General features: G+C 39.0%; 1 protein-coding gene across 3 annotated transcripts in view; it reads right to left on the bottom strand.

Annotated features, from left to right (window-relative positions):
- DENND2C (DENN domain containing 2C) overlaps nucleotides 1-13,405 on the bottom strand; it is an 89,135-nt gene that overhangs the window by 23,728 nt on the left and 52,002 nt on the right. For all 3 annotated transcript variants that reach the window (XM_042993779.1, XM_042993777.1, XM_042993778.1), the window contains exons 4-7: nucleotides 13,178-13,290; nucleotides 12,369-12,539; nucleotides 7,716-7,812; nucleotides 2,357-2,401 (exon numbers count right to left, since the gene is read on the bottom strand). In XM_042993779.1, coding sequence (XP_042849713.1) covers nucleotides 2,357-2,401; nucleotides 7,716-7,812; nucleotides 12,369-12,539; nucleotides 13,178-13,290 — 426 coding nt within the window. The remainder of the gene's footprint in view (nucleotides 1-2,356; nucleotides 2,402-7,715; nucleotides 7,813-12,368; nucleotides 12,540-13,177; nucleotides 13,291-13,405) is intronic.

Raw genomic sequence — 13,405 nt, forward strand, 5'->3', positions numbered from 1 at the left:
ACATACTTGGGGAACAAGTACAGAGTCTCACAAGCACCCAGGAGCCCGCGGTGTCCCAACCGATACTCTAGGTGCGTCCCAACACATATTCTGTGCTCTCCCAGCTTCCGCGGCGTAACACCAGGATACGTGGAAAACGTCAGGTAAAAGCATTGGCCTGACAACAGATGCCACTGGCTGGTGATGAAATTATGAAGCGGGGTTCGTGAGTAAACGACTAAGAAAGAATTCTTGAGACGTTTTTGGTGCAAAAATGAGGTTTTATTATAGCATGGGCACAGGACCCGTGGGCAAAAAGAGCTGCACTAGGGTTGTGAGGAGAGACTGATTATATACTTTTGAGTGTGTGGAGGGAGGGGGGATAGAGATGAAGTGAGTTTCTAAGGAATTTCCGGATGCTGAAGGCAGGGTCTTCCAGGACCCTGAAGATGTAACTATTGTCAAGATAAGGTTGCTTTTAGGTTTTTTTTTTTAAGTTTTTTAAAAGTTTATTTATTAATTTTGAGGGAAGGGGAGCAGAGAGAGAGAGGGAGAGAGCGAATCCCAAGCAGGCTCCACACTGCCAGCCCGAAGCCCAATGTGCGGCTCGAACTCACAAACTGTGAGATCATGACCTCAGCCAAAATCAAGAGTCAGACGCTTAACCAACTGAACCACCCAGGTGCCTCTACTTTTAGTTTTTAATAAAACATAAACATTAAGGCAGGAAGGCAGCCATGAATTCCTTGAGGAAGGCCACGCTCTGCATGTTTCAGGTGTCTATCAGTGGGCTGCAGGCTGTAAGGAAATTTACTTTAAGCTGCATTTCTCTTGCCTTTGTTTCCCTCATCATTGGGACCATGAAATCACGTGTGTGTGTGTGTGTGTGTGTGTGTGTGTGTGTGTGTGTGTGTGTACACGCTGAGGGGAAGATCTGATAAAAGAACAGAGTCCTACAGAGGCTAAGTACACAAAAGGATGAGTTTGATAAAATTAAAATAAAAACTATCCTCACATTAAAAAAACTGCCTTTTACCCTTCTCTCCTTGGCATATATTACTCACAACGGACACATGCTTACATCAATATATGGTGTTAAATCCAAGAGGGGAAAAATGAACCAAAAGAAGACACCTATTAATAGACTATTTCTCAAAAGAATGAAATTATGGAAGCATACTACTTAAATATGAGAAATTCCACTCAAAACTGGTTAGCATTTATCCTTTATTCTCATTTATCTCCAAACTGTGGACAATGTGGGGTAGTCTCCTGTAGAGGAAATGCAGAACTTGCAGAAGAAATAGTCTAAGTGGCCCAGAGATTTGATGATGTGTTATTCTGAGCCACGATCGAAAGACGCAGCCTCTGACTAATTGTTTGCTTCTCTTTTGCGATGTGACACACTCTGCCCCCAAAAGAAGTTACACCACGGATCAAATATTAAGAACACTTCAAAATTCATCTCGAAATGGCTCCCCCGAATTATCCAGTTCATTTAGTGCTCTAGGCAAAGCTCAGTTCAAATCAAGAAAATTTTACGTCCTGTTTCTCAGCAGCAACGGCATTAGCTGTCATCCTTACACATCCAGGCTGAACCTCATGATGACTTAAGTTTCACCTTAGTAAGGCTACAGAATCAAACACCTGAAGCAATCAGGCCAATGGAGAGAGCACATGACTATTAATCATAAGACCCGAGTATCAGGCTCAGAACTGCCCTACACTCAGCTTTGACAATTCATGTCTCTGACTGTCTCCATGCCTCGATATGTCAGTCAGTGAAACAGGAACTATATAATTTGCTATGAAAACCCATTACGTGAAGGATACAGAGACCATGATATGTCTGAACACATACAGTCAAAAAATGTACGGCAGATTCTATGTGCTAGTAGAAAGCAAACGGCACAATAATTTGAAATATAAGTAAATGTCTGTGAATGAGAAATAGATCGATATTTCCTATCTCAGTATCAGAGATGTCAAAGTTAAATAAGTACACTTGAGTGATTATGAAAAATTAGATATTTAATGGTATGTATTTGTCTCAGAGGATGATTCACATACTCTGTTTTGGCTGCTGGGAAACTCCTGCACCTATGTCTGAACATGCAGTTTCGCTGCTCCCCTAAGAACACTCCATCTTAAGAGCCGTACTGTTTGCCTCATTCCACCACGGGAGGTTTTTAACGCTGTCGAACATCTAACAGTGTACTGCTTAATCCCCCAAATTTCAGCAGGTCTTATCATAAAAATATCACCCACTAAATAAAGCTGAATGTGGGAAAAACATGCTCAATCCCAAAGGCAGGTGCTACTCCACCCATGACCATGATCATCACGAGAAAGGGAGCAGCCCCACTGACTCACTCACTCTTTGGCAGATACTCAGCATCACTTTCGTTCCCACTGGTTTCACCTGAAAAGAGAGAAAGAGTTTCTATTTGTCTTGTCCGACAGTAGGGAGTCCATGGGGATGAGAACAGTGTAAAAGTCTCCATGGGCCGGGAGCCCTGGAGTCAGGGGTAATAAAGACTCTGAGCCGTTCTCCAGACCACCTGGTTACAACAGGGTAGGGCAGTCACAAAAGAAAACAGCCGCTCACGACCAGAGGGGCAACTAATCTACTCTAGCTCCTTCCCACACCCCACCTCCCTCCTCAGCTCATCCCTGATTCTAAGAAGTCTGGCTCAGAATAGATTCTATTGCTACATTCATGTCCTTGTCCTTATATTCCCAAACAAGATATCAAAGGTAGACACCAACCTGGCTAAATAAAAACCTCAACACAGAACTAACCATGAATTCAGAGTAAAAGGAACATGTGGGGGTCAGAGGGATAACCACACAAATTTACGGAGAAATATCTGAGCTACTTTATGGTGCTTCTAAGCTACTTCTAGGCCAAATTCAGCATTCCTTTACTCCGAATTCTTACAGTACTCAGTCTGCTTTGAACTGCTCTTATTTTCCCCAGATTTTAAGTACCTTGGTTATAAGAAGCTATGCTTTTACAAGGGGGTATTTTGCACCACAGTGCTAGCCACATGGCCAATTTACACACATATACACACACACACACACACACACACACACTTATACACACAGCTTTGTGAACAAGTGAATGAAAAATTCCTAGATTACGTCTGAAAAGTTAAAGCATAATTTAAAACTGCACAGACAGGGAAAAATCTTTCTGTAACCTGCTTTCCTTTCCCTTTTCTTTCTTTCCAGACACTTCCAGAGGTTACTAAGGGGTGTGTGATGCTAAGTACACAAATAGGACTTTCTGTAGCAAGAAAAACAAGGCTAGGAGTCATAAATGAAAAATATATAAGCTTGATGATATAAAAATGGAAATTTCTCCCTAATAAAAATTACTAAATTCAAAAGGTGAATGATAAACGGGGAAAATAACTGTAATACACATTGCAGACACAAGGATACATTTCTTCACATTCAAATAGCTGTTACAAATGAATTAGAAAAATTATAGCACAACAGAAAAAGGAATAAAGGGTAGGAATAGGCAATCTATAGAAAAAGATTTATAACTTTCCATAAGCATGACAACTGTCCAAATTTAAAATTAAAGAAGTGTAAATTAAAATAATAAATAAGCTACAATATTCAACCGTGCCATGGGAAAAACTAAAAAGCTTTAATAAAACACAATATTAGTAAAGATTATGCAAAAAAGTCATTTTCAAATGCTGTCCGTAGAAATATAAGCAGTTATTATAATCTGTGGGGCAATTTGGCAGAAATCATAAAAATTTTACATGTACATATTTTTTGGTTAAGTCCAATGCTAGGTACTGATTCTACAGCTGTATTCTTACCAATATACAAAGTTATATACAAAAAGATATATAATGCAGCATTGTTTGAAGAGCAAAAAAATATATATATACATAGAACTTCAATATCCATAGGTTGAATAAAGTGTGAAACAATCAAAATGTCTATTATGTGTTGATACTAAAAGAGCTCTGAAATATATTAATTAATTTTTTTTTATTTAAAGCAATATATACAAAGTCTGAATGGTATAAAAAACTATTTGGGTAGGGGCGCCTGGGTGGCTCAGTCAGTTGAGTGTCCGTCTTTGGCTCAGATCATGACCTCGCAGTTTGTGGATTTGAGCCCCGCACTGGGCTCTGTGCTGACAGCTTGGATCCAGGAGCCTGCTTCGGATTCTGTGACTCCCTCCCCCACGAGCACTCTCTCTTTCTCTCAAAATTAAATAAACATTTAAAAAATAAATAAACAACACACTTGAATTATTCACTCCTCTTAAAAAAAAAACTATTTGGGGGCGCCTGGGTGGCGCAGTCGGTTGGGCGTCCGACTTCAGCCAGGTCACGATCTCGCGGTCCGTGAGTTCGAGCCCCGCGTCAGGCTCTGGGCTGACGGCTCAGAGCCTGGAGCCTGTTTCTGATTCTGTATCTCCCTCTCTCTCTGTCCCTCCCCCGTTCATGCTCTGTCTCTCTCTGTCCAAAAAATAAACGTTGAAAAAAAAAAATTAAAAAAAAAAAAAAAACTATTTGGGTAGAAAAAACTATTTGCATGTGCATAAAATTTTCTGGGAGTAGTAGGAGGTTTGGGAAACCTTGGGTTTTCATTTTTTTCTCATTCTACATTATTTTAATATTTGCTGTGCTCATTTAAATTTTATGATAAGGAATAAGAGAATGTTAAAAAATGTTGCTTCCTCATAAGACATGTAACAGAAAAAGTACCTATTTAAATACTGTGTACTGTATAGGTTTTGGGGGTTTGAATTTTTTTTTAAGTAGGCTCCATACCCAAACATGGGGCTTGAACTCACCACCCTGAGATCAAGAGTTGCATGCTCTACTGATTGAGCCTATCAGGCGCCCCCTTTTTCTTTTACTAGAAAAAAACTTTTTTAGGGGCACCTGGGTGGCTCAGTTGGTTGAGTGTCCGACTTTAGATCTTGGCTTGGGTCATGATCAGGCGCTATCAGTGCAGAACCTGCTTGGAATCCTCTCTCCCTCTAGCTCTCTGCCCCTCCCCCACTCACATGCTTGTGTTCTCTCTCTCTGAAAATAAATAAATAAACTTAAAATATTTTTAAAAATTAATTTATTTGTAGTAGGCTCCATGCTCATGTGGGGCTTGAACTCATGGCCAATAGTCACATGCTCTTGTATACATTTCAGGTGTGCAATATAGCTATTTGACAAGTGCATACATTATGCTGTGCTCACTGCAAGTGTAGCTACCATCTTATAGGCTTTAAACTTCAAATTAACCACCATGATAGAAAGCACACTGGAGCTATGGCGTATTACTCAGCATGAAGGAACAAACACTGTGAGCTCCTGAGTCCTGTTTGTGTCCTTAGCATCAGGCACTTCTTAGGGGCCTATCAAGTGTCTGGAAAGAAAGAAATGAAAGGGGAAAGGAAGGAAAAGTAATACAACTGGAAGAGACCCTACAAAAGCTCATTTAGGTGGCTTTCCTCTATTCACATCTGTAGGTTTTGATGATCCGTGTTCCAAGAAACTGAATGATGGTTAAGGGGCTTGCTTACAAGCCCATAGGAAAATCTATTTAGAATCTATAGGGATCAAAAAAGAAATAGGTTGTCCGTTTTTTACACGTGACTTCAACACACAAAATTATAATGACAGAACTGAAGAAGGGCAATAAATCATTTTGTAACAACTGATAACTAAAAGTTAAGAAATGTTTAGGTTGGAACAGATTCAGTAAAACCTAGCATGTACTGACAGAGTAGGTAAATACAATTATCTGGTTCTACCAGTCATTGTTGATCTACAGACAAAAGCTTAAGGAGGAAAACAAAATCTGAAAATGTAACTGTGGAGCCAAGAGATCCTCAGGCATGAGACAACTTCCTCAGGCCCACAGGAGGAGTTGGTTACAGAGGCTGGGTAAATGCATATTTTCTTTGAGCCTTGCAAAAGAAAAACACACTTGTGGGGAAGAGTTACAATTTAGGGACTGTTGTAAGTTCGCAATTCATTCTGTCGAGTTTTTTTCAATAACGATACAGAGAAAAAAAGACTTGGCTTTTCAAAACGTATCTTAGAGCCAAATTTACCGAAATGTTCCTAATCCATAAGGCATAAGACATACAAATAAAGTAAGAGATCAGTAAGAACCTACTTAGTGCAGCATAAGCATCGAGAATGTAGCTGCCAGTAGACTGCTATTAATTTAGGAAAATGGTAATGTTTCATAAGAATTTGTCCTGGCCCCAGTGTATTGAAATCTTACATAATTTGCAATTTACAATTTATTTCCTTATCTAGAAACAGTTGACAATAATGTCTGCCACAAAGGCTATTTAGAAGATTAATGATAATGAGTCTAAAAGGGTCCAGAATAATAGCTGGCACCAGTTTTCATCTTCTGTACCTAGTTCTGAAATATACACATAAAAAGCCTTTGACAATATCCTTGTCGAGGATAAAAAAAAAAAAAAACACATGGAGAAATCATTAAACTGCTAAAAATCAAGATTTATGAGAAAAATGGCGAGTAACTGTTGGTGACAGAAAAGGGTAGGACTTCATGGTACCATGCTCCTTTCTGCAAACCGACACTTCCTCCACTGGCTCAGCTTCTTCTTCTGTAAAATAAGGACAGTCCCTGCGTCCTAGTGTTGTCATACGTTACACATGAGATAAAGTATGTAGAAAATCTATTACTTCATTCAGTAAGTGGTTCCTATTAGCAGCAATAACCAAAATGATTTCTTCTGCGGCAGAGAAGATTAGAACATGTTTTGATCACTGCTTTTGAAAATATGGAAACTTGTATCTAAAATGGTGACTAGTTGATTTTAGAGTAAGAAGAAAGAGGCTCAAATTGGAGCAGGGAGGATTTTATTTTCAGATTGTAATTGTTGGAATGCAGAACAGATTTTCAAGGGAAATTAAGAAATTTCTGTCTTTGGACGTCGGCAAAAATAGGAAACATTCTTCTCTGGTTATGACTTGGCTGTTGTTTCTCGCTTGACAAAAACTGCTAAACTCTGCATGTTCTTTGTCAGAAAACCAAGTTAAGAATCTTGCATGAGGCTAAGAAAATTCTAATAATTCACTACGGATGTTCGGAGTTTCTTAATTAAGACAATGTAAGGTTTGGGTCTCCTGGGTGGCTCGGTTGGTTAAATGTCCAACTGCAGCTCAGGTCATGATCTCACCACTTGTGAGTCCGAGCCCCGCGTCAGGCTCTATGCTGACAGCTCAGAGCCTGGAGCCTGCTTTGGATTCTTTATCTCCCTCTCTCTCTGCCCTTTCCCTGTTCACTCTGTCTCTCTCAAAAATAAAAAAACATTAATTTTTTTTTTAAAAAGACAATGTAGGTTTTATCTAGGCATCTGAAGGATGAAACTACTACTGAACTTAGTAGATGACTACCAGTTCTGTGCCACATACCTGTGGTCTCTATATACCTAATATTCTCGGTTCTACTGAGAGTCTAACTGAAAGAGTCTATACTGAAAGAGACTATAAATCAAAGTAGGATTATAAAATAACGCAATCTGCCTATGAAAATTAGTCTCATTGGCAGGGATTTGAGGAAGAATAAGAAATAATCCCTTATCTTAAAGAAGTTATATTTAAGTGGGATAGATAGGAAAGTAAACCAAGAATTATAATTTACATAAATGTTAAGTTATATGACTCTCCCCTCAAATGCTGGTAGCTCTGGACAGCTGCAACAATTCTTACCTTTTGAGGGAGGTACGTCTTTTCCAGTGTATGGGTGTAACTTTACCCTCTTTTTCCCTCTCTTAGACTCAAATATATCAGCAATTTTCAATACGAGCTGAAAAAAGACCAACAAAGCACAAGTTAAAACTAACACCAGACACTTGGGTGGCTCATTTGGTTAAACGTCCCACTTTGGCTCAGGTCTTGATCTTTCAGTTTGTGAGTTCAAGCCCCACATCGGGCTCAGTGCGGACAGCATGGAGCCTGCCTCGAATCCTCTGCTTCTCTCTCTCTCTGCCCCTCCCAAGCTCACGCACTCTCCCTCTCTCTCAAAAATAAATAAACATTAAAAAAAATTTTTTAAATAATAAAGATTTTATTTTTAAGTAATCTCTATGCCCAACATGGGGCTTGAGCTTACAACCTCAAGATCAAGAGTCACATGCTCCACTGACGGAGCCAGCCGGGTACCTCCCCCTTTTTTTTTTTTTTTAAAAGATTCAACACCAAATTTTCATATTAATTTACTAATGATTTTCACTCAGAGAAAGATCCTTTTTAAAAGTAAAAACCTTGACATTTTTTCAATTTTGAATCTACACTGATCTTTAGTAATATGTTGTTCTAATAGAAAATCCATATAACATGGGTAGAGAAGGAGGAAAGGCTATCTTCTTTCCAGAAGGACCCAGCACAGGCTCTTAGAGAGATTCCTTGTCACTCCACATCACAACATGCAAGAAACTTGCCTATTTCACTCTGTTTTTTAAAAATTCATTCATTTATTTTAATTTTTTAAATGTTTATTTATTATTGAGAGACAGAGAGAGACGGAGCATGAGCACAGGACGGGCAGAGAGAGGCGGAGACACAGAATCTGAAGCAGGCTCCAGGCTCTGAGCTGTCAGCACAGAGCCCAACGCGAGGCTGGAACTCAGAAGCTGTGAGATCAGGATCTGAGCCAAAGTTGGACGCTTAACCAACTGAGCCACCCAGGTGTCCCATGCACTCTATTTGTTGACCAAGCCTTTCCTATCACCCAGAGTAGGAAGCAGAATACTCCTTCCACTTGGAAGGTGGGGTAAGGCTCAGTTATTTCTGTTCCCAGGAATTCTTCACAAAAAGATAATCACGCTGACAAAGCTTTTGTTAAAGCAAATACTCTCTTTGCTACTGGGAGCACTAATATTACAATTTATTTTACAAATGTCATAAAAATAGGAGGCTCTCAAATGTGCTTTAGGATGAAAACCAGGTTCCATTTAAAAAACATTACTCAGAATTTTTTTCTTTGCTGCTGGGAGGTGTGTGTGAAAGAGACAGATAGACACCGGCAAACACAGACACACATACACAGAGTAGGGTTCAAAAAGGAAAGATGGGGTTCCTGGGTGGCTCAGTCACTTGAGCGTCTGACTCTTGATTTTGGCTCAGGTCATGATCCCAGGGCCTGGGATTGAGTTGGATTCTTTCTCTCCTTCTGCCCCTTTCCCCAACTTGTGCATGCGTGCTATCTCTCTCTCTCTAAAATAAAAAACTTTTTAAAAAGGAGGAAATATGTGTCAACAATACTCAAGTAAAAAAATATTTCAGGGGCGCCTGGGTGGCTCAGTTGTTTGGGTGTCCGACTTCGGCTCAGGTCATGATCTCATGGTTCGTGAGTTCGAGCCCCGCATCGGGCTCTGTGCTGACAGCTCAGAGCCTGGAGCCTGCTTCGGATTCTGTGTCTCCCTCTCTCTCTGTTCCTCCCCCACTTGCACTCTGTGTCTCTCTCTCTCAAAAATAAATAAAGATTAAAAAATTTTTTTTTTAATTTTTTTAAAAAAGAGGAAAAAATCAAGCTGATGAACAGCCACTTTTTAAAAAAAAATTTATGTTTTTATTTATTTTTGAGAGACAGAACATGAGTGGAGGAAGGGCAGAGAGAGAGGGAGACACAGAATCTGAAGCAGGTTCCAGGCTAGCACAGAGCCCAATGCAGGGCTTGAACTCACAAACCGTGAGGTCATGGACCTGAGTCAAAGTCAGACACTTAGCCTAAGACTGAGCCACCCAGGCACCCCAGTGAACAGCCACTTTTGAAAGGAGGAATTGGGAGGCCTGGCTGGCTCAGTCAGAGCATGCGTCTCTTTATCTTGGGGTTGTGAATTTGAGCCCCACATTGGGTGAAGAGATTGCTTAAATAAACAAACTTAAAAAAATAAAAAAGAGGAATTCATTAGTTTTCCATGTTTATTTCTCTTTCTTCTTAAAATTCCAAGCTTTTTCTTAATTATTAATCCTGATTTAATATATTTAATGCCTCAAATTACAACTGTTAGGAACATAAGAGCCAACAAAGTTTGAGAGGAATGTTCTTGTTTTCTCTTTTGTCCTTGTTTCTCCAGCAATCCTGGCAATCCATAGGCAGTGAATCAGTCCAGCAGAAGAAAAATAACATGTGAGAAACATGTGCTTCCAATATGCAGATTATTCCCACATTTTGGATGCGTTTGTTCTTTTAAAGATTTTTGTAGCTGCCATTCAAGTGAAAAATTACCAGTGTTCTTAAATAGTACCATTGTAAAAAAACAAGAGAATCCAACATAAAAAGGTATTGTTAGGGGCTATAAGGAAAGACATATGAAAGTAAACATGTATTTTGGGGACATAATGAACAAAAATAGTATAGTTATTAATGAGCATCTGAAAATTATACTCAAAAGTAGACTCAAATATTATAAAGGAAAGGAACTATCTGTTCTAGAACTATGAGATAAAGTAATAAAATGGAAATTTTGGTTACGAGTTAGGAAGAGTTACCTTGTGGTTGTAGGAAATGTTGTAGAATATTCTTCCTAAGGAATGGTAGAAACCATATTGCTATACACACTTGACGCGACAATATGAGACATGAGGAAATCTATTGTAGCAAACAATCCCACACAGGCTTTCACAGGGGGGAAAGAGAGGAAGGGTGGGGAACAGGCATATGGACTAGATCAGTGATTTTCAAAGTATGAAACCAGTTTCCTTTCCAGGGATAGCTCCAGTCATCAAAGGGGAAGTAAATGAAAACTGCTTTCCTGATGGAATGTTGTTGCTGAAGATACCGAGAAGTCAAAATCTGATTTGCAAGTAGAACATCCTAATAGGATTTAATCCAAGGAGGGTCGCAGTAGAAATGCTAACAGCTTGTTCCTGCCTGACTGTCAAGAGTAAGAGTTCATGGTCATATTTTCCCACCTCACTTCTCAAAAAGACCACTGGGGAAAAATTAGAAAAGGAAAGTTGGATAGTATCACCCATAATCAGAAAGGGAATAAGCTTTGAGTACTTGGGGGATCCACATTACCTAAAATACTGAGGCATGAAATTAAAAGAACTGCAAATTTCCTTCAATCTCATTAAAATCTACAATCTATTATTCCCAAATATTTTGTTAATGTCATTCCAAGGACAATATCTTAAATGCAGTTCCTTCTGTGTTTGTATTCTCACCCCTGTGAACACATGATCTGTTGTCTCCGGGCATGTGGGAGGCTGCTTTGTCGTGCCAGCATGATATATCAGGGGACTACTGTAGAATGCCCAGCAACTCTTTAAACATCTGATTTTACATATTCTTCACCATACACAGGAGATTAAACAGCTGAGGATTTTTTGGTTCCACTGACAGAGATCTGTTTAGTGCTTTTTTAAAACTGTGTGTCTTTAACTCTTCACATATTAAGGAGGGAGGGGCAGGAAATAGATCAGAAGAATTAAAGTATTGTGGAACAGAATATTTCCCAAGGAACCAATCAGCAGTTACTAAACCAAGAAACAGCTGTGACTTTTGTTTAATGTTAAAATCAGGTGCAAAAATTGTGTGCTAAATGGATACATATTGCTAATTCAGATGGGATTAAGGAAGACTATTTAAATGATCTTTTTTTTTTTCATTTCTACATAGTTACCCTGAAAACATTCTGAATTACAGAAGAACCAAGTAACATAAACATTTAAAAATGTTGTCATGCAGTTTCTGAAGTGTCCCTCCTTAAAAAAAATATATCTGTCTTAAAAAACATGTATCTGTCTACAAATAATCCCAGTGTCTTCATTTTGGTTCCAATAGCTAATATTTGGTTCTAATAGTCAACATAATTTAGATTTATTGCCTTTTCCCCCTTGAGAGAGATATCAGTTATTTAATGTAATCGCTAATAATTTCTATTCCCAAGAGTCAAATTTCCTTTCTCTTCCCGCTGAATGGAAATTTTTGCCCCAAATTAAAGGTACATATTTTGTTATTACTGAAAATCTGTAAACTCAGGCACAAAACGGTTCCCTTCAGCAATTATATATATGAGTGAGAACAACCACACTGAAGCCAGCATCGTTGAATGTCCTCTTATAGGAGATTCTAGTGCCTCCTTGACACAGGCAGCTGATTTTAATGAGAACTAAGGTAAATGAAGTGAACCCTCCATCTAAAATCAATTTTCCAAATCCATAGAGAAACCCTGGCAAAAGCCACTCACGCATTTTTCTTTCATGAGCAAAAACCTAAAATTTGAGGCCGCTTTCCAAATCTTCTCATCCCAATAGATCAGTTCTAACCTAGGATTCGTTCCAGTCTAAAGTTTATTTATTCTCATTTATGGAAATGAGGTAAGGGTCAAAGAATTAAAGTACTGGAGTCCCTACCCTTGGAAGATTTTTCCTTTTCCTGTTTGCAACTTCTCCAGCTCGGAAAAGCTTCCATTCCGTTAAAGTGACAGGCAAAGTGGTATCCTTTGTGAGCTTTGACCGTAAAAAAGCTTGGGAGGTCTTCAGTTCCATAGTCTTCCGGTGCAGGAACTGAGGTTTGGGAGGAAGCTAAAACAGGAGAAGATGTACCAGTAAGGGTAAGATCATCTAGGTAATGCCTATGTTCTCAAGGCCAAGTTATTTCAGAAAAAGATTTATCTTGTCTTTAAAGTCATCTCAATTGAGGATACCATAATTCCTTTTTTGACCATTTGTAAAGACATTCCTCAGGCTTCTAATCCCAAATTCTACTACAAGGTAATCAAATTTCCAGAAAACAACCGCTCAGAGTCCTCATTAACTCAGGCAGCCTTTGCCTGCAAGGGTGACAAATGCCTTCAGGGATGAGACAGGTAATTTAGGCCACAGACTGTCATGAGACAAAGGGGGAGCTGTGGTTAACTACAGTGGAACGAAAAGCTCATGGCTTGTTTAAAGGTGTTCATATTCTAATTTTTCTGAACTGCTAGTAAATGAACAAAAAAAGTCCCCCCAAACCAAAGCACACAAAAAGCTGTGTGCTGCCCAAAACCCCCCACAAAAAACAAAAAACCCACCACTACCAACAAAACCCGTATTTCAGAACCTCTTCATCTTGGCCCTAGTTAAACCATTTTAATCTTTTTGTGGAGATCATAAACAAGATTCTTATGTTTTCTTATATTAATTATATTTAATGTTTTCTTACACTAATTCTTTGGTCATACCTTTGGTGCTCTGAAAGCACTTTTAGGGGGCGGTAGTTTCCAGGCCGAAGGGGATCTCCACATGGGCAAAGGCTGTATTGGAATATCTTCATATGGATTTTCTTTGGAGGGATCTTAAAAAATAATGGGAAAAAAAGTTTAGAGAAACGTAGTTAAATGGAAACAAAGTGACTACAGCTAGGAAAAGAAATAAAGAACTGACTGAATATGTTCAGCTTCGTATTCTAT

This window comes from Panthera tigris, chromosome C1, assembly GCF_018350195.1.
Source record: "Panthera tigris isolate Pti1 chromosome C1, P.tigris_Pti1_mat1.1, whole genome shotgun sequence".
Lineage (NCBI taxonomy): Eukaryota > Metazoa > Chordata > Mammalia > Carnivora > Felidae > Panthera > Panthera tigris.